This window comes from Poeciliopsis prolifica, unplaced genomic scaffold, assembly GCF_027474105.1.
Source record: "Poeciliopsis prolifica strain line A6 unplaced genomic scaffold, Auburn_PproV2 SCAFFOLD041, whole genome shotgun sequence".
Lineage (NCBI taxonomy): Eukaryota > Metazoa > Chordata > Actinopteri > Cyprinodontiformes > Poeciliidae > Poeciliopsis > Poeciliopsis prolifica.
The window spans coordinates 77,501-105,127 of record NW_026562416.1 but is presented as its reverse complement, the minus strand read 5'-3'; the positions used below and the strand labels follow the sequence as shown (position 1 = coordinate 105,127).

The following is a 27,627-nucleotide window of genomic DNA, read 5'->3' as shown; positions in this document are numbered from 1 at the left end:
CTGGCGACAGTCTGAAAGTGAGCCTGTTCCATTCCATGATGGGATGAATCTGCCATGTTAGCGACGGTCTGGATCTCCAGCTTGGCCTCCTCCATTCCCATTAACCCTTCCCAGTCTGGACAGCGACCTGAGCTACAGCACTAAGATGACATTTGCAACCCGCCCAGCATCTACATTTTACATTGATGCTGTTCGGGGCAATTTGACCCGGCAGTCAAGTTGAAGGATAAAGATTAGAAAATGTCCAATTCTATATGTTTTCTTGCAGCTATGAACCATTTTTCACCAACACACACACAAACCCACTTTTGCACTATTCTCTTTACTTCACTAGGAAACGGCGAGAACGCAGGTGTTCATGCAACTTTTGACAGGAATCTTTTCAGTTCCTGTGGATGAACTCCACCCACACCGAGTGACGCAGCAGAAATGGAGCAAAACATAAATAATCTCTTTATGATTCATTTATGTTGATTTTAATCAGCGGGTCAATTTGACCCGGAACAGTATATGTGTCTCAAGGTCAATTATAAAGATCACCCATTGAAAAAAATAAAATGTAATATAAAAAAAACTTGACAGAGATTAATTTCAAACGAAATGTTTTTTTTTGTGTCTAGGTTTTTTTCAGTGGACATAAAAAATGTAAATTCCATTTTTTAAGTCCAAATGAGTTAATGAGCGGGTTGTCGTCATTAATCCCTAATTTATGAGAAATAAAAAAACATAATTGCACAAATATCGATAGAAATGGTTATAATAATCAGATACAAAGATATTTTGGAGGATTTTTTTGGTTTCTGACGCTATTGCATAATTAAACACTCCCGGGGTCAAATTGAACCAGGAACATAACAGGAGGGTTAATCCAAACCCAGTTAACTAGTTAATGACTAAACCAAAGCATGTGTCTGATTTTAACCCAACAGGGAGAAACTAAACCAGAGATCCGTGTTTTTAACGCAAACACTAATAAATTTGTACAAACATAAACTTCCACTAAAAGTCTTTTAAAAGCTCGTAAAAAATCCAGTTCAGGCCCCGAATGCCAAAACTGCAGATGAGTTTCAGCCCTTCAGCGGCGACTGACGCTCAACAGGATGAAGGAAAATGCCTTTCAAGTTAAAAGCATGAAAATAAAGGCAGAAACCTGAGTGACTGAACGTTAAACCCGACCCAGTGAGCCCAGCAGGACTTCATGTTCATCTGGAACCGACCCAGATTCAGGAGAAAAGTCAAACATGCTCAAACTGAGCGGCACCGAGATGTCTGATGAGTCGGACCCGACTTGCAGAACTTCAGGTTGGCCCAAATGGACCTGCAGCCACAGATGAAAGCAGTTCTGAACTGAAACCATCGAACCATCAGATTCATCACTGATCAGCACCAGACCGGGTCGGATGCACACAGACGGTTCTGATCAGAGTCCAAACGGCTCAGAGGTTCCGGGCCCAAAGGGGGACGGGTCGAAGGTTCTGGAAGCCAAATGTTCTCTTCTGATGGAAACCAGAAAACACAACTGACCCAACAAGAACCGAGTCACATCAGAACCCAGTGGAAGTTTCTGGTTCTGAACACCAGGACCGGCCCGTTTTCACAGCCTCCTCAAATCATCTCTGCTGGAAAACAGAACCGGCGGTCCGGTGTCCTCCAGGTTCTGTTAGGAAGAACAAAGCCGCGATTTAAAAAAAAATGAAATTAGCATAACGAGCAAAATAGCGACCCATAGAACCTTTCAGAACCTCGTATCTGTTTCACTGGTTCTGCTCATTTCAACTGCAGACATGTGCAGAGGCATTTCAGTCAGAATATGGACTTTGACTAGACCAGCTTCTTAGTTCATGTAATTATATTTTCAGAACATGGCATTAATAATGCATGAAGTCCAAAGACCCGAACGACCAGAACCGGATTTAGAGAGAAAAGCAGAAATGAGCTTTCTCTTCGTGAATAAGATGACTTTTATTCTGAAGAGATGAAGTCTCAATAACTCCATCCTAAGAAGTAAATCCAGTCAGACCCAAATGAATGTTCCACTGGTTCTGACTGCAGAGATCATCCAACTCTTCAGTTTGATTTCCTGAAAGTCAAAAACTTATTCTGCAGTTTTAGTGGATTTTCAGCAAACTTTTAAAAGTTTCATTTTCACGTGAGAGACCAAAGGTCCAAACGGTTCTGAACTCCTGCAGGACCACCAGAACCTTCAACCCCACACAGCAACAAGGGTGTGCTTACTTTACAACCTGTGACGTGTGATGATGGGTGCAGAAATCAGCCTCTGGCTCCCCCAGGTGGCCGCCAGAGGAAGTTCATCAAACGTTGAAAATCAGCCGTTTCTCCAGCATTCAGTTTCTTTAATTAATCAGGAACATTTTTAGAAATAAATACTGACACTGCAGTGCAAGAAGAGGAATAAAACAGAAACACACAGCAATCCAATCAGTAGAAAACCGGAATCAGAGCAGGAAACTGTAAAAAAAAACCAGTAAATTTAACTCAGTTTGTTGCCAATCTGTCCCTAGAAAAAAACATCCAGGTTTGTTTTCAGCAGTTTGTTCCAGCAGAGACTGAATGATAAAACTCATTCTGCCTGAAAGCCGCTTTAAGAAGGACCTCAGCAGGATTTAACAACTGGGAGGCACAAAATGCGCCGCCGCTTCCTGCTGAGGACGTTTCCCGTTCAGCGTGGAAAAAGGTTGATGGTTCTATGCCCGGATGGCGAGTCTTTTTGAAAACATGAGAAATTACTCAAAGTGATCAAGTCCTTCAGCAGAATGCAGCCGTAAACACGTCAAATAAAGAACATCAGTTTCTAAAAGCTTTGAGGAAACAAAGCTGAAGGCGGTGCCATGTTCCCTCTTCGGCCAGCAGGGGCGCCGCTCAGGACGACAGCTTGGAGTAACTGGGAGGAGAAAATTTACGCTTCAGGTATTTGATGATGTAGAGAGGAAGACAGCTGACAAGCGTGATGGCCGACACCTTCCAGAGGAACGGCCATGTTGTGATGAAGGACAGATCTGAGGAAGAGGAGGGCCACAAATTAAAACTAATTTAACAAGAAGCTTTAAAACGTTTCCAGATCTAAGGCTCCGTTCACACTGCACCCGGAAGTGACCCACATCCGAGTTTTTACATTGTTTTACCTCAATGCGACCTCTTCCTGATCTTTTCATGACAGATCAGATGTTTTCCAGTGTGACGCAGGCCACTTGGATATGTGGTTCTGGATCGATACATATCGGATCTGTTCAAACGTTAGCCGTCTGTACCGGTTAGCCGTCTGTACGGGTTAGCCGTCTGTACGGGTTAGCCGTCTGTACGGGTTAGCCGTCTGTACCGGTTAGCCGTCTGTACCGGTTAGCCGTCTGTACGGGTTAGCCGTCTATACCGGTTAGCCGTCTATACCGGTTAGCCGTCTATACCGGTTAGCCGTCTGTACGGGTTAGCCGTCTGTACGGGTTAGCCGTCTATACCGGTTAGCCGTCTGTACGGGTTAGCCGTCTGTACGGGTTAGCCGTCTATACCGGTTAGCCGTCTGTACCGGTTAGCCGTCGGGTTGGACGTCGAACGTGGACGTGAAGGCGTCCGACCCGAACGTCTTTGATACTCGCCAAAGTCACTATTCTGCTTCCTGATACGCGCAAGCGGGAAAAAGGAAACGACCGCCGTAACCAGGTCCAGTTGTTGATGTGCCGCTCTGGTCGGACATCAGCCTCAGCACCGTAAGAGACGCTCCGCCGTTGGCGTCTGTGTACTTCCACAAACACTGAGCATGTCTTCTTTATGGCGGTTGGCAGAACACAGCTCTCTATTATTGCGCCCTCTACTGCGCATGCGGGGCACTTTCAGGGCGTTTGCAGATCATACAGGTCGCTTCTCTTTGGGAATGTGAACGGACACAAAGAAAATCAGATTTCACAAAAAAAAAAAAAAAACAGAATTAGGTCACTTATGGCTGAAATCTGCTACCGTCTCCTTACTGAAGGGGGCGCTGCAGAGTCATGGAACCTCCAGCAAAGAGCTTACTGTGCTGGCAGCAGGAGACGCCAGCAAAGTCAGAGAAAACCCAGAAGCTGAAGCCGGGTTACTTTAACCAATGAGGAACTAACATCCCATGACAAACCACGCCCACCTCCTCCCATTGGCTCTTGGCCCAAAAATGAACCCAAGAACCAGCAAGAGAGAAATCCAGGAGGGCGAGAAGGGTCACAGAAACCCAGATCGGCCTCAGCAACAGAAACAGCAGGAGGTGAGGAAAGACGATGACCTACCGAGAAACGCCCCAAACGACACTCTGCCGATGCCTGGAGCAGAAATCACACAGCAATTAGACAGCAGAAGAAGAAGCAGATATTAGACAGCAGAAGAAGAAGGAACTGTGGGTGGAGCCTGTAGTTCTGCAGCGTCATTTGGACCGAACCATCGGAGCGTGCTGATTGTACCCAATCAGAAAGCGAGAACATGGGCCACTGTCCCCATGTGGCCCATGTTCGTTTACTGTGACCTCACGTTTGGTCAAGAGACGTTTTGTGAGTTCTCCCGTCTGGAATCTAAATGTTGGGGAGCGAAAGCCGCACATTGTGGCTGCATCTGATAACAGACATACAACGGATTAATGCACAAAAAGACTTGCGGTGATCTGTGTTTGTCTAATTTAATTCCAATAAAACCTTTTTCCCGACTGATATTGTTTTATTCTTACAAACGCCTCTGTATTTGAAATATTTTAAAAAAGGTAGTATATTCTAATTATTAGTAATTATTAGTACATACTAATAATTAATAATTATGTCATTTCAAACTTTGGTAGGATATTCAGATGAAGGAAGGGATCTGCTTCTGGTTTCATCATCATATCAATTGTTCAATGCTAAGCTAACCAGAACTGCTAAGCTTCCAGTCACTGAATAATCCAATATATAGAACAATATATAGTTTCTGGTTGTAAACATGGCGGTAGCAGTTTTAGACGGGTAGCACGGACCGACAGAGCCAGCTTTCTATCTGTGCTGTGGTAGGAAAATCTGACGGGGTAGCACAGATCGTCAGAACACTGGAGCTCAGATATTATGGACCCCTGACCGGTTCTGCTCAGCCCATGGGACCCTGGTTTCAGGACGGTTCCCTGAATAGGCCTATCTTTGCATCCCCCCTCGGGTCAGGAACCAGAATTGGTCCAACTACTGGATCCACACCGGCCCAGAAAGGTTCTGCTGCCGACCGAAGGACCCGTACCAAAGTATTCGTTGAGGAAGGCGAGCGAGGCGAGGTAGCAGCCCAGGCTGAAGAACTCGGCCAGAACCATGAGCCAGTGCCAGGTCCGGACGGTCAGCGCCACCATCAGCAGCTCCGTCAGAACCAGCGCCGTGAACGAGATGGCCACCACGTGGACAAACTCGGACTCGAACAGAACCAGGGCGCCGTACATCAGGATGCCACCTGGGGGCGCAAAGATGCACGTCAGAGTTCAGGTCAAAGGTCAACAGGACTGAAATGCTTCTCATTTTAAAATGTTCAAAACAGAATTTCACTGAAGTCACTTTAATAAAAAATAAATCAGTGCAAAAAACGTGTTGAACTGGTGAGTTCCCACTCAACCGGGTTGGCTGAACTGGTTGGGTTGAACTGGGTGAGTCTGTGGTTTGCGGTCTCCAGTGAGGCAACCAATGCGTTTTCCCAGTTTGGCGGCGGAGAGCTAACTGGTGGGAATCTGGAGTTTTCTAGAGATTTTTCCAGCTGCCAGTTCCGGACCGCTGACGGTAAACGGCCGCGGCTCCCAACATCTCACTGGAAAACTCCCAGCAGGACCAGCGAGTGTTAAGATAAGGTGTCTGACCTCTGACCCGTGGTATCCTGATAGCTGTGCTAATTCAGCATAATCCGCCTCTAACTGATCGTATAATTGCTGCGATATCAGCCTGCATGCGGCGCATTCCGGCCAGGCGGCCTCCGGAACACGGAGCCGAGGTGCCGCCGCCCGGCCCGGCCCATTCAGGTCTTTAATTAAAACCCGGTGCCGGCAGGAAGTCACGCTACAGCTTAGCCGCTACGCTCAGATTGGCTTACGGTCCAGAGAGGGAGAGAAAGCCGAGACTCTGAGAAAAGGATCAGAACCGGGAGAGAAGGCGGGACCTCAGAGGGACCGCTGAGCCAGACAGAACCAAGCTGGGAGAAGCATCAGAACCGGACCAAAACCGCTTACCTTGATAGATGCTGATCAGAACCCAGATCAGGAAGGTTTTGAAGGACAAGGAGCGACCCTGAAAACACAAACATGGTCAGAATCTCCCGCAGAACCGTGGAGTCACCAGAACCGAGTTAGGTACCTTCGTCAGATCCTTGTAGAGTTCTGGGTAGAGCAATGCCGTCTCGGGCTTCACGTCCTGGTCCAGAACCAACGAGAAAACGGGAAACATGGTGTAGATGGTGGCGTACCTGGAACCAGAACGGGTTTACTCCCCTCATATGGCACCATCAGAACCAGAACTAAGGTACCATCAGAACCAGAGCCAGCCTGGGTCTGATCACACAGAACCGGAAACGTCCTGCAGGGTTGATGCAAAAGCAAAGCAGAGAATTCTGGCTTCACGCTTTTATTCTGAAACCCTGGCCCAGTCAGAACCTGCTGTCCTCATGGCAGTTAGAAACCCAGTTCTGTTGGTTCTGTGGGACCTCTGGTTCTGCTGGACATTGGGTTCTGGGTGCAGAAGGGTGCGTACCCGACCATGAGGAAACCTTGGTAGAGCGGCACCGAGGCGAAGAAGAAGACGGAGGAAAAGACAGCCTGAGGAGAAATCGAGAGGGTCAGAGGACAGTCCTGGGGAATAGATTGGGTCAGAACTGGGACGGCCGCAGAACCTGCATGGTGGAGATGATCATCCCTCGGTGCATGACGAACTGTCCCAGCGCGGCCGAGCGCTTGTAGCTGTTCCTGCCGTGGACCATGAGCAGGCGGCCGACGTGTCGGAACTGCGAGACTGAGAAGTCTGCGGCCAGTGACGCCTGCTTCCCTTCCTGCACACAACCAGAACGGGTCAGAACCAGAGCTTCCGGTTGCTCTGCAGCTGCAGCGAGCTAGAATTATAATCTCAGAATAGCAGGATTTACTTTTCCTTCAATCCCGATGCCACAGTCGGCAGCCTGGATCATGCTCACATCGTTCCCGCCGTCTCCTGCAGCACAAACACAAACTTCCTGTGGTTAACATGCAGGTGAGCCGGGAAGGCTGCCATCTAGTGGCCACATGGAGGAAGTACCAGCTCTACTGTCAGGGCGATGCTTCATGTGTCTTAACCCGGGTGTGTTTACTGTGAAGTTGATCATTTATCATAGTAAATTTCTTAAAAGAATTACAATTTATTGTTGACAAATTTCAAATTATGATGTTGAAAATCCATCAAAGTTCAACTAGAGAATTAACAAATGCCAATCAATGTGAAACTTAACGCTGCAGTTAATGTGTGCATTGTAGCAATAAAACGTCTTTCTGTGGTGACTTAAATAAGTGCATCACAAACGGACATCTAAAAAGCGCTAAATAGTTCTAATCATCACTTTTATTATCACCACAGTAGTACCACAAAATGATAAAACTTTAAGCGTATATTGCCCAGCCCTAGCTGAACCAATCAGATTGCTGCAACCCATCCTCCCAGAAGTTGATCCTCTAACCCTGACCTCTGACCCTAACCCGCTAAAAATCTGCATCGTCTAGTGAAAACCCTAAAATAACAAATTCATCTTCTCCTGCAGCAGCAACAAACTCTGAAATCACCAGTGAAGAATAAAGTTCCGAAGGGAAGCTGGGTCCGGTTCCGACCCGGCGGAAGCCCACCTATGGCACAGGTTCTGTTGGCTGTGTGCTGCTGCAGCAGCCGGACGATCTGGGCCTTCTGTGTGGGCGAGCATCTGCAGCAGACCACAGCTGGGCATTGGCAGGCCAGTTCCACGAACTCATGCTCATAGTAGCGCAGACACACCTGGAGAGAGAGGAGAGGACAGGAGCACCCAGTTCCGGTTCTGGTTCTGACCCGATTTCAGCTCTCCTACCTCGAGGGAGTCTCCAGAGACCACCAACGCGCAGTCGTGCTTCCTCCTGAAGGCGTTCAGCTCTAGGTGCGCCTCCCCCCGGCTGCACACCTGGTGAGAGCCAAACGCACCATCAGACTGACTGACCTGCGAGGAGCGGCAGCGTCATGCTGCGGGCCCGCGCACCGGCTTGAAGACGTGGACGTCCTGAGTCCGGGACACCAGGTGGGAGCTCTTGGCAATGCAGGTAGCTGTCTCCATTTTGTCTCCAGTCAGCATCCAGATCTGAGGAGAGACGGGACGGTGAGGAGCGGCCTGACCCGGAGTCCGGCCCTGGATCCGATCGTACCTTGATGCCGGCGTTCCTCAGCAGCTCCAGCGTGGGCCGGACGTCGGCCTGCAGCTGGTCCTCCACGCCGGTCAGGCACAGGAGCTCCATCTCCCTCTCCAGACTCTCCACCGCCGCCGCCACCTTCAGCGCCCGGTCCAGCAGGCTCAGCTTGGCCTGGCTGTAGCGGCTCTGCTCAGACAGGAAGTGGGCCGGTTAGACAGGAACCAGAGCCGGTGTTGGAACCAGTTCATAGCTGAGGAGTGTCCAAAGTGTGGTTCTGGGGCCATTTGTTGCCCCGCAAGAACAATACAAGGCTTTGGACGCAGACGTTCCATCTCTACCCAGGGTTATAGTCGATATGTTTCTTACTGCAGAAAGTCATAGATATGACAAAACAACCGTCTGTTTATAGCCAAGCTTTTATAAACTGTGGAGCCTTTTGCTCCCAAGTCAAATGCCCTGAAAATGTGAAAACTAGACGCCTTTCTGTCTACTTTTCAAATGTGCAAAAATAGTATTACCAGTTTATTAATTGTCGACTACATGCTGTTTTTATGGCTTTTTATTTATATGCATTGTGATGTGAAGCACTTTGAACTGCCTTGTTGCTGAAATGTGCTTTACAAATACATTCGATTGTAAACAAGCCCACATTTTCAGTCTCCTTATATTACATGACATTATTTATTTGACTAATAATTTATGGAAGTGAGAGCCTTACTCAGATAAATATTAGTTTACGGATTGCAGGTTTTTGTCCTTTTGACTGAGTAGCTGCTGTATTGTGCATGCAAGTATTTTTCCTGTTTATGTCTAAATTAGGTGAATTTATTACGAGAGAATGTTTTAATGATCACTTTTTTTGCACGGGAGTTGCAATAGAAATTTCGTTGAATCCTGTTCAATGACAATAAATGCTATTCTATTCTATTCTATTAGTATCATTTCTACCGATAGCAAAAAATTAACAGCCAATCCAGGAAATCTGCAGATATCGGCCTCATGGGTGATTGGTATCGGAATCGGGAGCAAAAAACCTGATCAGCAGCTGTCAGGGATCAGCAGCTATGCTGGTGGATGTTTCGTGGAACACGGAGCAAAAAGCTGAGGTCATGTCTCCTGTGAGCGGCTACATGTTGCTACAAACGCCAGTAGCCAGGCAGGCACACCTACTAGGAGGAAACAAACGCACCCAGCACTACACTTTCATTCTATTGGCCGAGAGGTTGCCAGGCGGCGGCATTTTTCTTTTCAACCGAGAGCAGAAAATGATTCAGAGCAAAGAAGTTTGCAAGTGGAGATTTGATCTCAGCAGAGGTTTTGAGAACAAAATATACAAAGTCTCGCTTTCAGACTGAAAATGTGTGCTCTCAAATTAACATCCCCCTGTAGACTTTGTGCTGATGTTCCTTCCAGAAGTGAAGATGTTCCTCTGGTCTCAATTGTTTGATTTCTAAGCCACATTTCGACTTGTCAATATATTTATAAAATTAAAATTATTTTTAAAAAATTCAACAGTTTAAAAGTATTTCCTGAGCAAAAGAAATGATTTAAGACATGAAAAAGGGTGAATCCAGAAGTATTTTCTGTCATTTTTGGACTAGCCTTTACTTTTGAATATAAAAGTTATTAATCTTTAGTGACCAAAAAGACAATATGGAAAAAGTAGAGCTGCACATGAATCAATAGCTGTGCAATACTTGGTGAGCTGTTCCATTTTCGGTTCCCCGCATTCAGCCTGCAAGCTGATTGGTCGCTGGATCAGACCTTCAGAACCTGATGAAAGCTTCGGGTCGCATAGAGGAGGCGGTTCCTACCTCAAAGTCCTGATACTGCTCTTCAGACAGGCACTTCTTGGCCACCACCAGGGTCCTCAGGCCCTCTCTGGCCATGTTCCCACACTGACAGGAAGCAAAGGAGACGACCTTCATCACAGTCTTCTTCACAAAAACAGGATTTTCTTTTAGTCAATTCCAAACACAACCTTTGGTCTCGGCATTGTCTTGGAAAATTAAACTTTGGCTCATTTACTGGGAAGATTGAACCGACAATGAAGGTTTCTGAGCAAATATTATGATAATGAGTTTTCTGAAGATTTTTCTTTTCTTTCCAACCAAAACTCCTTTGAACCAGGATTGATTTAGGGACAGATGTACCAATTAACCAGAGATGGTTAATTGGTACCTCCCAACTGAGAGAAATGGGTGGCCGGCACCATGTATGTGAGAGATATGATATAAAAGGAGAATTTTATGTTAAGTTTCGCTTCTTCTTCCTTCTTCTCTCTTGCTTTTCTTTCCTCAGACGCTGATTTTCTAAATAAAATATCTAAAGACAAATACGGATTTCTCCCAAGTGTATCGCTCTCTCCCAAAACGAAACAGATTTTCCCTACATTGCATCTTGGCAAACAAAGTTCAGTCTAAATAATATTAGAATCCCTGAAATATCCAGATCAAGTTTCATTGTTGAGGGTTTCACCGTCAGATGTTCAATTATTCAGCTTAAATTTACCTGATTAATTGGCAACAAATAAGGAATAAAACTGACCGACGTCACAGCGGACAGCGAAGGTTGAACCGGCAACCTCCTTCCACCTTCATCACCATCGCACCAGCCAAGTTTACTGGGGGAAAAGTCGGGTTCTGTTAGAAACCCCAGATCATCTGGAGAGCTGACCCAGAGCCAGAGAGGTTCTGGTGGTTCTGTGCAGCGACCCGGTATGAACGCAGATATGGGCCAACTGAACAACGCCTTATTATAACCAACAGGAATCAATAGACAAGGAGAGCCTGACGGCACTTTATTTCTGATATGAAAACACCGATGGAGCTGCTGATTGGTTATTGATGTGCCGATCGGGCCGGGCCGGGCCGTGGTGCCGCCCGCTGATCTGACAGCAGGATGCTACAGCCGACAGCTCTGATCATGAATATGACAAACACTCATTACACCAACTGGGTCACTAATTAAATCAGAAGCTGCCCCCGGCGCTGCATGACTCGATAATGCCAATATGATGAGGATGATGATGATGGTGATGATGATGATGATGATGAGGAGGAGGAGGAGGAGGAAGAGGAGCTGCCCTCAGATGAAACTTCAGCTGCCAAAGTGACCCGTTGGACCCGAGAGTCCAATCACAAACAGACGATTTTAACACAAACAAGCAGAAAAATGCTGGTGGTGGCAGCATCATGCTGTCCCAGTAGAACCAGTGGAGCCGAGACACTCGAGGGGTATGAATACTTTCGGCCCGGTTCTTACCTCCTCCTCCAGCCAGTCGTTATACTGGACGATGGTCGCCATGGCAGCGTCTGCTCCCTTCATGTAGAAGGTGATTTCTCCAGTGGCCTCATCCTGGACAGATCAGAAGAGCTTCGTTACTTCCTGCAGGACGAGATCGGCGGCGGCGGCGGCAGGGGAGCGCACCCGAACAATGATGCCCATCCGCTTGCTCTCCGATGTGAACGGGAAAACCTGCAGGATGAGGAAGGACAGGATCTGTCCCGACGGCGTCCGCAGCTGCAGCGACGTCAGGTCTCTGTTGACCAGGGTCAGCCCCACGCTCTCCGTCCAGCGCACCAGCGCCACCTGCAGGACCAGAACATCTGGAATGTCTGGGTCTGGCAGAGGACATCGGATTCTGATCCAGAACCACCAGCAGGGCTACAGTTATCCTGGACTGTAAACATGGCAACCAGGGTAACAGACCAGGAAATAAATCCCCGGAAGCAGGAAGTGAGGATTAATCAGGTCAACCTCCATCATGAGGGCATGACCTCTGACCTTCAGTCAATAAACATGAGGAGCCTGGAGGAGAAGTCTCATGTTTCCAGTACCTGGAGGATCCTACAGACTAGCTGCAGTTGGTCTCTTGGGTCAGGCTCCTCCCACCTTGCATCCTGCAGGTAAACTCACCTGGAGCTCGACTGTGGCTCCCTGATCCGCTGCAGTTCGCCTATAAACCTCAGGCTGCGCTCTTAGGACCCTCAGGATCCTCTGGATCCTCGGGACCCTGAGGCCGGTCGCTGCTTTTGCCTGAGGACTTCGGGCTATGTGCCGTTTCTGGGTTTACTGTTTACGGGTTTCTGTTTCAATGAGTTCAGCCGCTACAGTGCCAACATGGCGGTAATGACATCATGGTACCTCTCACCTCGTCTGGGCTGGAGGCCTGGTAGGTCCGGTTGTCGTCGCTGAAGTCCTGGTCGGCCTCCGCCGACTCCGTCTCCCCTGCGGCGGCGTGCGACTCGTAGACCGGCGTCACGTTGTGGCACAGAGCGACGGCCTTCACCGCCTCGTGGATCCGGCTGCTCACACTTTTTCGGACCTTGGGGCCCTGCGACGGGTTGCTCCTCGCCATCGCAGCATTCCCGGTGCCGCCTCCAGCCGGCTGAGCCGGAACCTGAAAGGTTGAGAGAGCTTTGGATTTTGATTCAGGACCGGTTCCGACTGATCCATTTGCTAGCAATAGGATCGGTCCGAACTGAATATTTATCATAAAACGTGACAGGAAAATCAACGTGCTTCTGGACTCGGCCAACGGGCCGAGTCCAGAAGAGTTCTGGTGTCACTAGCTGAGGGAGGAGGGCGGTTCCGGCTCCAGCAGCTGCTTGGACCGGATCAGAACCACCCAGCGAGGAGAACCCGAGGGAGCGCAGGGATGAATGGAGCAGCTTTCCTGTTGGACTCCCCGCCTGACGGCGAGCGGCGGGAAACCTTCCAGCTCCAAACAGTTCTGTGAACTTTTCTATCGTTCCTTTATGGAACCAACTTTAGGAACGTTTAATCAATCGATCAATCAAGTTGATTGGATCATTTCCGCAACAAAGCAGTGCAAAGTGTTTTATGTGATAAAAAGACAAAAGTAGAAGTCAAAGTCACCAACTGAGAAACTTGTGAACATTACATTCTGATGCGCGCCAAAATCATCAATACATATCAGATCAATTTATCAATATTCAAGGAATTATTAATCACATCGATTGGAAGCAGCTGATTTCTAGCCATGATTTAAAGGAACTAGAAGTTTGTTCCAGATTTGTGGTGCATAGAAGCTGAATGCTGCTTCTCCATGTCTGGTTCTGGATGCAGAACCAGAACCAGGTCCAGGCGGGTGCGGCCGGGCCGGCGGTTCACCTGAGCGTAGGACTGGACGATGTGGCTCTGGATCTCGTCCATGGTGTCGTTGCCGTAGGCGACGGTTCCCAGGTGAAGCCGCTTGAACACCATCTCGTTCTGCGTCAGGGTTCCTGCGGGCAGAGCCAACACGGTTCGGGTCAGAGACGACCCGCTCAGAGAAGAAAAGGTTCTGCACTCTGCAGCTCAAAGGGACAGAACCTCCCTCACAACCCGCTCCCTGCCAGGTTCTGGTTCTGGTTGGTGCTAACCTGTCTTGTCTGTCAGAAGGTAGACAAGCCGGCCCAGTTCCTCAGGGATGGTACTGGTTCTGACCACGGTGCCGGGAATGTTTTCATCTCTGGTGATCATCCATCCGTACGCCGACTTCCCCATGTCCAGGTTGACCCGCAGGCTGCGGATCAGAACACAGGTTCACTTCCTGCCTCCGTAACCGGACCGGAGACGGATCGGGTCAGAACCACCAGGCACCTGATGGGAATGATGTAGGAGAACAGGACCACGAAGCGGAAAAGGTTCCGGAACCACGGGCCCACGAAGCCCTGCAGCGCCACCATGACGACGGACAGAACCAGCTGGGCCAGGAACAAGGCTTTGGTGAGGCGGTTCAGCTCCAGGTCCAGAAGGCCCACCTGCAGGGCAACAGAACCACAGAGTTAGCAGAACCAGAACCACCCTGCTGGCTAAAGGAGGTTTCCAAAGAGGGAACAAACACATCAATCTTTCTCTGACCCAGAACCTCCAGAACCGCCACTGCGATTCATTTATTGCTGACCTGAACAGACTAAACCTGTGCTAGCATTGTGGCTAACCCTCCTGAAGCGCTAGTGCTGACGAGAGGTGATTGGACTAGACCCGGCGCGGAAACCGTCACCTTGTTTTTAGCGTGGGACGTGTTGAGGACGCTCCGCGTCTCCTTTCCCGTGTAGATCACCACTCCGATCACTGTTCCTGCCAAACAAAGGAAGCGGCTTGGTGAAGGCAGAGGAAGCTCAGCCTTCAGCACAAACTCAGATCAATACCCGATTAGCGACCATTCACGACTCATCAATATTCTATGAGCTCCAATAACACCGAGGCGCAGCCGACAAAGCAACGGGACGTGAAGATGAGGCTGAGGTAGAGGAGCAGGAGATGAAGAGCCATTAGCTGCTAAAGCAAAGGTCGGTACTCCAAGGTCAACTTCATGATCTGACCCCTAACCTCCTCTGCTGATGATGTCATCGCCCTGTGACCAGCTGATTCATCTAAATGACGAAACCCGGACACAGCAGCCCTTCCTCCTCCTCTTCCTCCTCACCTGATGCGACCACGGCGCTCGCCCACAGTGTGTTGTCGATGCTCAGGCTCTCGTGGATCTGCGGTTCCACATCTTCCTGCAAACAACAAGCTCAAATGTTTTCATTCACAGCTAAAGTTCATAGGTCACAGTTTTGGGCCGTTCACGTTTATGAAACAATTTGGTGCAAAAAACAAAACTAATTGCACAAAAACCTCCTGAAAACGTTTCTACAACTAAACTTTTAATCTGTTCAGCAGATTATAATCTGGAGCGAAGCAGCAGCAGCATCACTAAAGATGGCCGCCAAGAAGCCACCAGGAACCCAAAGCTCCGCCCCCTTTCCCTGCTGCTCATATAAAGATCCATGAGGAGCCAGCAGGAGGAGCTGCAGGACTCAGCCTGCCGACTCCTCCAGAACCAGAACCGGTCTGGCAGCTTGTGCGCTGAAGTTCGCTCACCCGGGTGAAGTTACCCTCGAAGGTGTGGATGTCCAGCTGGGGCTTCTGGGCGTAGACAAAGGCACTGATGGAGAACAGGTCCTGCAATGAGATCGGACGCACTTTTCAGTTAACCGTCCGAAAAACTAAAACCATACAGTTAGCCGTTGCTAATTAGCCGCCTGGTAAAGGCTAACGCACCCCGACCGCCGCCAGGCGCTGCGTGCAGCTCACTGCCACCTTCAGCTTCCAGTCCGTCTCTCCGTCCAGCTGCTCCGTCCGGATGAAACACGCTCCTGGAGATGCAAACACCAGGCAAAACATTATGACCACTAACCCAGCCCGGACCAGAACCCTTCTGGACCCAGTCAGGCTGTGGACACCGACCCGTTTTCTCCGACGTCCTCAGGAAAATCATGTCTGCAGGAATCCTCTGGTTCTGCAAAACAATAAGATCTGTGAACAGGCATAAAGACGGAGCGATGCAGAGCTGCTGACCAATGATGGAGTCTGACCCATTCTGGTTCTGGTTGGATCTGGATTCATACTGGGTGTTGTGGTGGAAACATCCAGAGTTTTCTGCTCCGATTTGTGATCCACAAAATTTTTACACTTTTCATTTAATGTCTGAAGGACTTTTGCAGACCTTCAAGAATTTGATTGAAGTTTGCTAGAAAGTAAAATGTAGAATAAAATGATTTTGCTTCTTTCTTAGCAGGAACAAAACCTCTGGCTCCTCAGTTTGTTCAACTTGGTAAATTTTGTCCATGATCCAAAAAGTGTGGACCGCCCTGGTTTCCAGCAGCTCCTCCTGCTTCCTGTGAAGGCGTAGCTCTGATTGGCCCGCTTGGTGTTTTCTGACCCAAGTCAGCTTTTATTCTGTGGCCAAGATTTAAGAACCAATCCACCGTTATTGCTCATCGGCTCCACAAAATGATTATAAGGGAGGATGTTAGCTGAGAAACTGTCCAATCTCAATGAAATACTTGAGTCCTGTGATTCTCCATGTCGCAGGTAAGATACTGACCGCTCAGGAACAGGAAAACCATCCAGTGATGGTTTAGGGCTCGGGTGTCCCGGAGGCTGCCTGTATGCATTTGCTGACTGCAAACACTGCAGGTATAAAACTCTAAACATGATTACATTACATTAATATCCCCAGAGGAACAGATTTAAACAGGCAATGTTACCTTTTCAACGATTATCAGGTCTCCGACTTGTATATCTGAACTTTTCACTTGGACTTTACCTGAAAAATAAAGAACAAAAAGACGACAAAACAATAAATCAGAAAGTCGTTTTAAAGAGCGGTGGAAAAACCATCAGGTATTGATTTCTGATGTTCTGACCCTCCAACAGGAAAACATGAAAGCTGTTTCTAGCGCTTCTACATGGCTGATATTTATGTATTATGACCAAGTGGAGACACTGATTTTTCTGACAGAAATGAAGATCTCAGCTCATCGTCTGTCAGTCAAATGAAAAGTCTGAACCTGTGACCAGAACAACCCGTTTGTGTCGAACCTCTGACTGTCAGCTTGCTGTAGAGCTGCGAGTTCATCTCTTTGTCTCGCTGATGGCGCCGCACTTCGTCCACGGCTTCCCGCACCATCGTCACGGCCAACACGAAACCCTGAGCAGAACCAGCAGAACCAGCAGCCTGTTTATTGCAGCACCGCGTTATAAAAATATCTGCAGCAGATTTAAAAACTGCTTTTTAAACTCATCATCCAAACTCAACATGAAACTGGAGGAAAAATGTTTTACATCTCTAAAATTTAAAAAAGTGACAGAAAATTGAACTGAAGTACATAAAATAAAACTCTGGTGAGACAAAATTTACATTTTTAACATGAATAAAAATGTGTTTAAAAAAATGAGAGGAAAATTGTTTCCCAATTTACAACATAATTATTCAAAATGAAGTAAAAACAAAATAAAAGCCGGACAACAACAAGCAGACGCCGACCAGAGGGGCCCAGTACGTGTACAGGTATCCGATCTTCAGCGCCGGGACGAACTGGGAGCACGCCACCACCAGGAAGTACAGGTTGAGGAAGAACTTGAACTGCTGGTAGAGAACCTGGGACACACAAACACACAGCTTCAGGTTCTGGTCCTGGTTCTGTTGGACCGGCTGGGACAGACGACTCGCTTTTCACTCTAGAATGATGCGGCAAACAGAGCAAGGTGACCTTTGACCCTCCCAGGTCATCACTGTCATCTTGCCACCCTGGTGTCGAGTTAGCGTGCAGCCGATCAGCTAATCAATACGTTTGATCGGGAGAATGGCGCTGCTGCTTCGCTTGTTCAGCACAAAGTGTTTCAGAGGGGAAGATTGAACGTGGAGCACCGACTTCCTTCAGCGCTTTTATTTTGTGGATCAATTCTGCAAAATCCAGGTGAGTGGTTCCTCCAGGTGCTAAGCCCCGCCCCTAACCCGCCCCTGACCCACCCCTGACCCGCCCCTGACCCACCGCGCTCACCAAAGGTCAAATTCTGAGTGATGTTTACAAAAAGAGATGCGGTATCAGAATCACCAGAACCGACCTTCGGGTTCTTTTGTTTGCAATAATAATTTGATAATATTCATTAATTCAAGGTACAGAGAATAATGGAGCCACTCTGATCATTTCTACGTCTCCAACAGACGGTTGCTGATCAATCAGATCTATCGCTCTGATGGATCTGATTGGGAGACTGGAAAACTAGTCATGCAGAGACAGAACAGGCCACTGGGAACACTGGGGAAAAACTGAAACAACCAGTTCTTACTGGTTTTCGTCCAGTCAGAAAAATTAAATGCAAATTGCAGCATCAGGACCCGCAGCATCAGGACCCGCAGCATCAGGACCCGCAGCATCAGGACCCGCAGCATCAGGACCCGCAGCATCAGGACCCGCAGCATCAGGACCCGCAGCATCAGGATCCGCAACATCAGAACCCGCAGCATCAGGACCCGCAGCATCAGGATCCGCAACATCAGAACCCGCAGCATCAGAACCCGCAGCATAAGAACCTGCAGCATCAGGACCCGCAGCATCAGAACCCGCAGCATCAGAACCCGCAGCATCAGTCCCCGCAGCATAAGAACCTGCAGCATCAGGACCCGCAGCATCAGAACCCGCAGCATCAGAACCCGCAGCATCAGGACCCGCAGCATCAGAACCCGCAGCATCAGAACCCGCAGCATCAGAACCCGCAGCATCAGGACCCGCAGCATCAGAACCCGCAGCATCAGGACCCGCAGCATCAGGATCCGCAACATCAGAACCCGCAGCATCAGAACCCGCAGCATCAGGACCCGCAGCATCAGAACCCGCAGCATCAGAACCCGCAGCATCAGAACCCGCAGCATCAGGACCCGCAGCATCAGAACCCGCAGCATCAGAACCCGGCGCCGACTCACCCCGGGGACGAAGGTCAGAACGTTGTACTTCTGGTTCTTGATGCCGTTCTTTGGGAACTTTTCTTCGCATTTCTCCGGCCGGCCGAGCCAGACGGTGCGGGGCTTCATCTGCTTCTTCCTCCGACAGACATGAGCCAGGCAGTCGCAGCAGCTGAGGAGGAAGGCAGGATATGACATCATTATCATCATCATCATGATCACCCTCTGTGGATTTTGTCTGTTGTCCTGCCTTCAGCTTGTCGACCCTCCGCCACTCTCTCATCATGTCTATGCTTTCAGAGGAAAGTGCTCTCCCCTCAGTGAACTTTGACCTCTCTCTGCTCCATGTGCAGCCCCTGTTGGGCCGACCCAGTAGTAGCTTTAGATCCGTCCTGTATGCTAGAGTCAGTCAGGAGCAGAGCAGAGTTTCTCCACACCTTTAAAAAGTGAGTGACTTTGCCTCAACCTGTTAATGACGGCATTGGGCTTATCGCCATATCTGATACAAAATGCAAACATGGGGAGTGGGGGGGGGCACCTGGGACAGAGGGAGGGAGCCGGGGATGCGGGGGGGCAGTGTCACTGTGTGCCGTCATGCTGAGCGACTTTTGGCTTTTCCACTTTTTGAGCAAGTTGGCAAAACATAAAGCTAAATAAATGAACTCTGGTAAAAAGTCATGTTTGCATTGGCCTCCATGTTTTCTGCCTCCCTATCCCCCAGCACCCCTCCCCCCAGTTCAGCTTCATAAGAGCCATTATTTGAGCAAATGAATGCTATTTAAATAATAAGGCGCTTGAACAGTCGGGGCTTATTCACTGTGAATTATTTGGATTTTATAATCCTTCACTCTGCAAACTGAAAATTACTGGAAAGCATCAAACTGCTCAGCTGTGAAAAATCCCATTTGTTCATGGGGTGGAGGGCGTAGGGGGCAAAATACAGCTTCAGTGAAGAGCCCCCCAACAGCAAACCGAAACATGGTGACACATTTGTTCCCCTGAGAGTTTACGCCATGACAAACGCTGCCGCTGGCATCTGTAGAGGACGACGGAACGAGGAAGAGTCCGGATCCGTCTGACCCCGGAGCCTTTTTGCGTGTCGAGTAGCTCAGTCAAAGCCCGTCCGTCTCTTTCATGCACAACAAGCGCAGCGATCTGAAGCCCAACACAGGTGACTCCTGCGTTCTGTGCCATGTTCATGTTTAACTCCTCTGCAGCTCCTGCAGATGCTGACTTGCTAACAAGACTGAAGAAAATACAGTAGACACAAAAAGAATGTAGTTACAGAAAAATGACACGACAATTAAAAAGACCTCTGAAGAAAAAAAGAATCAAAATATCTCGCTGCTGCGAGGGACGTTGCAGCACTGAAAACTCAGGCTAGTAATAATATTGCTGATATGGCTGGTATTATAAACCTTCCAACATAACAATAGAATAGCATTTATTGTCATTGAACAGGATTCAACGAAATTTCTATTGCAACTCCCTTGCAAAAAGTCAAATATATACAACATTAAATAAACAAACACACAATAATAATAATAATATATACAACTAAAATTAACTAAAGACACTCAACCACACCAAAGAAGAAGCAGCAGGTCCAATTATGGTAAAGTGCAGATGATGTGACAGTGCAAGTGCAGAACTATATGGCTGTGTGGGGGTTGGGGTGTGGGTGGGGGGTGTATGTGAGGTTATGATATGTGTGGGAGGGGCGGCAGGGAGTAATGGCTCTGACGGCTGTGGGGAAGAAACTGTTTCTCAGTCTGTTTGTTGTAGTCCGTATATTCCTGAACCGCTTGCCTGATGGCAGCGGCACAAACAGTCTGTGGCCCGGGTGGCTGGAATCCATGGCTATGGATCCAGCTCTCTTCTTGACCCGGCCCATGTAAATAGAGTCCAGGTCTGGGAGGGGGCATCCCACAATGCCTTGTGCCGTTCTCACCACCCGTGTCAGTTGTTTCCTCTCCAGTGCTGTGCAGCCACCATACCACACAGTCACGTTGAGGCAGAGGACGCTCTCGATCGTCGCCCTGTAAAAGTTCACGAGCAGCCATGAGGAAAGTCCAGCCCGTCTCAGTTTCCTGAGGAAGAAGAGCCTTTGTTGTGCTTTCTTCACCAGGTGGGAGGTGTTTGTATTCCAGGAGAGGTCAGACGTGATGTGGAGGCCCAGGAACTTGATGTTGTCCACACGCTCCACCTCTTCTCCATCTATGAGAAGGGGAGTGTGACCCGTCCTCCTGGACCTTCTGTAGTCCACGATGACCTCCTTGGTCTTCCCTGTGTTCAGCACCAAGTTATTGGCTGAACACCACTGAGTGAGCTGCAGAATTTCCTCTCTGTAGGGGGTCTCGTTGTTGTCTGAAATGAGAACCACTACTGTTGTGTCGTCCGCAAACTTGACGACTGTGTTGGTGGGGTGGATGGCAACGCAGTCGTGTGTAAACAGGGTGAAGAGAGCTGGGCTGAGCACACAGCCCTGCGGTGTGCCTGTGTTGAGGACCAGTGGGGACGATGTTGAGCCACCTATTCTCACCACCTGAGGACAGAATTGCTGAAATCCTCCTTCAGTTAAACCCACAATCCTGACCTGCAGCTCCGACCCTGATCTGCTTCCTGACCTGGTTTCTTTCTTTATCCACCACAGCTGAACTGATAGGCAGCAGAGTGAACCATTAGCATGGTGCTAACCCAGACTGGGAGCAGCAGAGTGAACCGTTAGCATGGTGCTAACCCAGACTGGTGCAGCAGAGTGAACCGTTAGCATGGTGCTAACCCAGACTGGGAGCAGCAGAGTGAACCGTTAGCATGGTGCTAGCCAGACTGGGAGCAGCAGAGTGAACCGTTAGCATGGTGCTAACCCAGACTGGGAGCAGCAGAGTGAACCGTTAGCATGGTGCTAACCCAGACTGGTGCAGCAGAGTGAACCATTAGCATGGTGCTAACCCAGACTGGGAGCAGCAGAGTGAACCGTTAGCATGGTGCTAACCCAGACTGGTGCAGCAGAGTGAACCGTTAGCATGGTGCTAGCCAGACTGGGAGCAGCAGAGTGAACCGTTAGCATGGTGCTAACCCAGACTGGGAGCAGCAGAGTGAACCGTTAGCATGGTGCTAACCCAGACTGGGAGCAGCAGAGTGAACCGTTAGCATGGTGCTAACCCAGACTGGGAGCAGCAGAGTGAACCGTTAGCATGGTGCTAACCCAGACTGGGAGCAACAGAGTGAACCGTTAGCATGGTGCTAACCCAGACTGGGAGCAGCAGAGTGAACCGTTAGCATGGTGCTAACCCAGACTGGGAGCAGCAGAGTGAACCGTTAGCATGGTGCTAACCCAGACTGGGAGCAGCAGAGTGAACCGTTAGCATGGTGCTAACCCAGACTGGGAGCAGCAGAGTGAACCGTTAGCATGGTGCTAACCCAGACTGGGAGCAACAGAGTGAACCGTTAGCATGGTGCTAACCCAGACTGGGAGCAGCAGAGTGAACCGTTAGCATGGTGCTAACCCAGACTGGGAGCAGCAGAGTGAACCGTTAGCATGGTGCTAACCCAGACTGGGAGCAACAGAGTGAACCGTTAGCATGGTGCTAACCCAGACTGGCCGCTACAGGTGGGTCTGTAGATCAGCTCACCTGGTGCAGAAGACCTCCCAGCCCCCCAGCAGGAACCAGCCCAGGCCCCCGCGCCGCTGGCCCCGCCTGGCGCGCGGCAGCGTCTGGTAGTCGCTCTCGTCGTTCTCGAAGCCTTCCTCAGACATCATCAGGGGCATCTCGTCCAGGTTGGACGGCTCATCTTCAAGAGAAAATCTGAAAGGACAGGAGGTGAGGAGGACGTTTATCTGGATGACTGAGCTCATGGTCAGAAGGATTGACCTTTGACCCCACAAGACACTTTCTGCAGTCTTAGACATCAACATCAGCTGACAAGAACAATGAAAGCTGCAGTGAAAAGGTCTGCCGGAGATTTTACAGTGGAGGATGGACTCCTCCCACCAACCAGAACCAGAACCCAGTTTACAGAGGCAGAAGTCCAGAATACTTCCTAGGCTACGATTAAAACTTTCCTTTTTGATAAAGCTGATAGCCCAGCTGGGGTCATCCTAAGCTGTGATGGATCTGATTGTTCCAGGCTGACCATATGTAGAACCATGAGGAGGTGAACCAGGAGCCCCGGCTCCTTTTACTCTCCATCTGACCCTAACCCTGCTAGTTAATTACATTGTAATGAATTCATCATCACATTGTCCCAGTAGTCTTGTCCTTAATCAGGTGCAGCTGCAAACAGCATTTAGGCAGCCATCTTGTTTCTAAAGATGGGACTCTTAGGCCCAGTCTCAGTGTCAGCGCCCTATGCCCCCTATGAAGTGTGGACTCAGTGTCCAGAGTTGGGACAGAACGGCCCTGGGTCATAAAGTCACATCCAAAATGGTGGACTGGACACTATTTAGGCATCCCACTGCTAAAAAGTACAACTACGACTAGAGGTTGCACCAATTAGTTGACTAGTTGATTCTTTTCTCAGCAAAGATTGTTTTCTGGCCCAGTCGACTCGTCGCAATCACGTGACAAAACTGATTTTTCCAAGAAATTGAAAGGTGAGCCAGATGATTTTGTCAGACAGCTCAAACTGTATAAAAATGTAAAAAATTTACCAAAGAGAAACTTCAGCATAGCCAACCGCAGTGGTTAGTGCACCCAGCATATAGAGACTTTGGACCGGAGGATCTGACTCCGTCCTCTGGGCTCAGGCCGCTCCGCTCTCACACTGCTGTCAAATAAACTAGTGCTGAAAAACTCCAGAAGACTGCCGGAGTAATGTGCGGCAATGTGCCATGATGTCGGGCTTTTTTATCCATCCAACTGATCAATGTCACGCTGCGTGTTGAAGTTTCTAACCTGGCAGCTTTACACTCTTATAAAAATACTATTTGACAACATCTGGACACAAAGTCCAGCTTCACCCCGAGGTTCTGATGGAGCAGATCTCTGTTCAGAAAGACGCTGCTGGCCAGCGGAGGAGCAGCAGGACGCAGCGCTGGATCCAACTGTAACCAACGGGATCCGGTCATAATATGTTTGGTTTGTGACGTTCCACTGCGGTCAGTGTGATAATGTGACTCCTATACGTCCAGCCATCCACAGATCATCAGCATCAGCCGGGGTTTGCAAAAAAAGAAAAGAAAAGTCAGACCCGCCTTTGTGCAATGGACTTTTCACTGCTGCTCACAAAGAATGATATATTTATTGCTGTTTTAGTTCTTCAGAATAGACTGATAAAAGCAGGAGAAGGAGGGGTTCAGTATTTGAGGTGAATGGAGCTGATAAAGCCTCCAAGCAGCTGTGAAGCGTTTTGTGCTTATGTCATGATGACATCACTGCGGCTAGTCGACGTGGACTCAACTATGATCATGTAGTCATGATAACGTGAAGTCATTCAACCCCTAACTACAACAAGACATTATTTTAAATCTACAGTGAAGATGTTTTGTTGTGACTTCTTGAACACAGACAACTCAATATGTTCATGTTCAGTGACACAAAAATCATTTCAATAATTTACTTTGGAAAATTGATTTTGTTCTATTTTTTGCGACAGACAGCTCGCTCTGTGAACTTATTTTATATTTTCAAGATGGCAAAAAATACACATCAGATGTACTAATCAATTTATCAGTCTGACTAATAGAGATATGATATTTATCCATGAAACCATCAGTTTTATGCAGATAAGAGTTAGTTTGGTATGAAGTGGAGATAATAACAGATCAAGTTCAGGACAAACATACGGCTTATATAAAACATAACATAATGCCTGAGGCTACATTTGAAACATAAAAAGACTAATGGAACTAAAATGTTCTTTTTAAAAAGGAACTATGAATGTTGTGACTTTATGAACCAAAAATGTAACAAATGAATCAAGATCTCCGACATCAGTTTTCTTCTCTAGTCTGAGAAGAAAGTATTTTTTTTAAATCATTGTGATAATAAGAAAGAAGCAGCTTTCTATTCCACTCCCACAAAAACTTAAGATATTCATTTCATGATTATGTAGAAAGTTTTCCCAGTAATGACTTTCTGCAAAAGAAATTCTAAATAAATATGAATTCCTGTATTTTGTGACAATAAACTTTACATTCTTTGATTTGCGACTTCAATAATCAGTTCATCAAGCTTTAAACTTGATGAACTGATGTTTATGATTCAGTCCGAACATTTTCAGTGAATATTTTAGAGTAAATCTAGCCCATCTTTAAGTTTTAATATAATAACATTTGCTCTTGTAACAGGGGATGAAGAATTAAATTGTGATCTATTTAGTCCTCTGGCCTCCATTTTGAAGTGAAATCATTCTATTTTAGACAGTTTTTAAGTAAAATCACAAAAGCACAATGTTTATTCTAACATGTTAATATCTTAAGATTTAAAATTTGTTTTGCTTTTGTGACATTTTGTTTTACTTCCCTCAGTCAGTTTGTGATTGTTCTTTTTGATTTCTTCTTTTTTCAGCTCAGTTTATCACATCAAACTTCTTTATTACTAATGTCATGATATTTTCTGTGAATTTTCTAAAAAGACGAAAAGAAAACATGCGTTTCAACTCAAAACGTCACATGCAGCAATGATTTGTGGGTAACAGACTTCGCCAACATGTGGAGTTTGGCGAGGACGGAAACAGGACCCAAAGAGGGCGAAGGGCGGATCATGTGGAGAATGTGGGACACACTGCGACCTTTAACCTTCAACATGAATGGCATCTGAAGGAGGAAAGAGGGAGGGAGAGGATCGGATCGGACCGGACCGGGCCTTCGTCCTTCAACCCTTCCAAGCAGCCGTTCCGGTTCAGTAACCTTTGACCTGCTAAGTGAGACGGAAGTCTGGGTTTCTGGTCAATTCTCCGAGCTTTACGCTTTGACCTCTGACCTCTGACTTTAGGCTAAACCCACTGTGAAGGTTGGTAGCTGATGACATGTTTTCCTCTGGACCTCAGATGATCTGGCGATGACCTTTGACCCTTCCCAGGTTAACAGTTGCCACTCTGAGGTCGTTGCTGGTTTGCGTTGTTCTCAAACCAGCAACTTTAAAACCAGCTTTAAACTTGATGAACTGATGTTTACGATTCAGTCCGAAAATAAAATACATTTAAAGGCATCTCTGTTCCCAATGTGACCGACATGACGTCATACCAGAACCGATCATGTGACCTGATGTGGAAAAGCCCAAACAAGCTGCTGAGACGAACCTTCAAGGTCCAGTGAGCAAAGTTCTGTCCAGTTCATGATTCTGCTGCCTTGCAACGATCATAATCATAAACATGGTTGTCAGCGGTTCTGGTGCTGTACAATCAGAACCCATGTCCGGTTCCGGAAGCTTTAATGAAGCCGTCACAGCTGCAGAAGCAGAACCGGGGTTCTGGACACGACAAAGGTTCTGGACCCGAGCCCGTCCCGCTCCCGCTACGCACCTGGAGAGCCTGGCTGAGCTGTAGTTCGCGGTTCTCCTGGAGCTTTTCCGAACCGGATTTAACGGGATGCTGTCAGCCATGTTGGCGAGGTTGGAGCGTCATGACGTCACCTAATAGCGTTTCTACCGGCGACGCCTTCACGATGACTCGGAATTAAAAGTGAAACCGTGTCTTCATAAGAAATGCTGTTTGTAGCGAGAAAACATGACTTTGAATTGAAACATTAAATTACAAATAAAACGCGTTTCAGGTAATTTACACATTATTTCTCCAGGGTTTCTGTCGAAGTCCATCTCCTTTACAACAAGGCAACTTTATTTCTACAGCAACTTTCAGTCAACTTTTTGTGCAACAAAGTTAAAAACAACACATAAATAACAAGAAGGAAGAAAAAATCAAACTGATCAAAAATAGACAGATTAAATACAAAAAGTTGTAAATCTAATGTTAAGTGAAGAAATGAATATATTTTAAAATGTTAAGAATAAGCAATGCAAATAAAAGGGTTTTGAAGCTTGTGCAAATAAACTCACAGGGGGAGCAGGACGTTAATTCCAGACTGTTGGAGCATAAAAACTGAAAGCTGCTTCAGCATCTTTAGTTCTGACTCTGAATAATTACTAGTTTTGATTGTGATGATCTTAGATCTTAAAGGTCTGAGTGATTTTTCGGGTTGAAGAGGATCAGAAATGTTCTGTGGGTTTTACTGTGTAGAGCTTTGTGAACCATTAATGAGATTTTAAGGTCTCTTCTTTGAGCAACAGGAAGCAGTGCAGGTATCAGAACTGGACTGATATCCTGGTCTCTGTTTTAGTCAGGCTTCTTGCAGCAGCATTCTGGGCAGGCCGCAGCTGTCTTATTGATGTTTTTGGTTCTGCTTGTTGACAATCCAGTAAAAATAGCATCGCAATAATCAAGTCTATTCTAGGGTAGGGGAGCGGTGTTAGCGTGTTAGCATGACCTCCACTATTGGGGCACACCGTGGGTTGAGGTGGTCCTCAGTAAGTGGTGCCACTGTGAAGTTCACATATCTTCAGGATATTGTGAACAAAACTATCATTGTACCTGATCGACACGAACGCTTTCTCAACATGCACAAACCACATTAATATAATACAGTGATGCGATCCGCATGGCATAGAAACAACAGCTCTGATCCACACGCGCACACAACCTTATGCCTGCATAGCTTGCTTTTTTAAATTTTGGAGACAAATTACAGTAAATAATAAAGACAGAAAAGCAAAGTCTACCCATGTGATCCATGGGACGAGGAGGACGGAGATTCCCAGGTTCAGGTTGGGGTGTCTGACCCGAACCCTAACCCTTCCACAGGAGGAGGTGAAGTGACAATGCTGGTTTAATTTCTGCTATTTTTGAGTAACTTTTGAACTAGATTTAACTGTTCAGCACCCAACAGTTTTTCTCTCACAGTTTACCACCTGACCGAGGAGTCACAGTCGGTCAATGGAGAAGCAAAGGGATGATTTGTTGTCACTTGTAAAACTTGCAAAGCGCTGGCGGACCATGCACAGGATGAAAACCTCTTAAAACT

The 27,627-nt window shown here is 47.7% G+C and overlaps 1 protein-coding gene across 3 annotated transcripts; it reads right to left on the bottom strand.

Annotated features, from left to right (window-relative positions):
- Positions 1-430: 430 nt before the first annotated feature.
- On the bottom strand, positions 431-26,180 carry atp9b (ATPase phospholipid transporting 9B). 3 transcript variants are annotated; one of them, XM_055055104.1, is made up of 30 exons: positions 26,073-26,180; positions 22,241-22,414; positions 18,627-18,777; positions 17,187-17,300; positions 16,742-16,850; positions 16,408-16,466; positions 15,605-15,656; positions 15,419-15,513; positions 15,239-15,319; positions 14,799-14,874; positions 14,373-14,449; positions 13,970-14,130; positions 13,750-13,892; positions 13,499-13,611; positions 12,516-12,764; positions 11,792-11,953; positions 11,627-11,719; positions 10,177-10,260; positions 8,378-8,548; positions 8,215-8,313; positions 8,050-8,139; positions 7,835-7,979; positions 7,108-7,172; positions 6,859-7,014; positions 6,720-6,784; positions 6,327-6,435; positions 6,203-6,260; positions 5,236-5,439; positions 4,272-4,304; positions 431-3,017 (listed from the first exon to the last, which is right to left on the bottom strand). In XM_055055104.1, the coding sequence occupies exons 1-30, from the start codon at positions 26,150-26,152 to the stop codon at positions 2,881-2,883; spliced, it is 3,405 nt and encodes a 1,134-aa protein (XP_054911079.1). In that variant the 5' UTR covers positions 26,153-26,180; the 3' UTR covers positions 431-2,880. The 3 variants fall into 3 exon arrangements, with proteins under 3 accessions (XP_054911079.1, XP_054911082.1, XP_054911080.1); XM_055055107.1 differs by lacking the exon at positions 26,073-26,180 and adding an exon at positions 25,851-26,036; XM_055055105.1 differs by lacking the exon at positions 4,272-4,304.
- Positions 26,181-27,627: the final 1,447 nt, after the last annotated feature.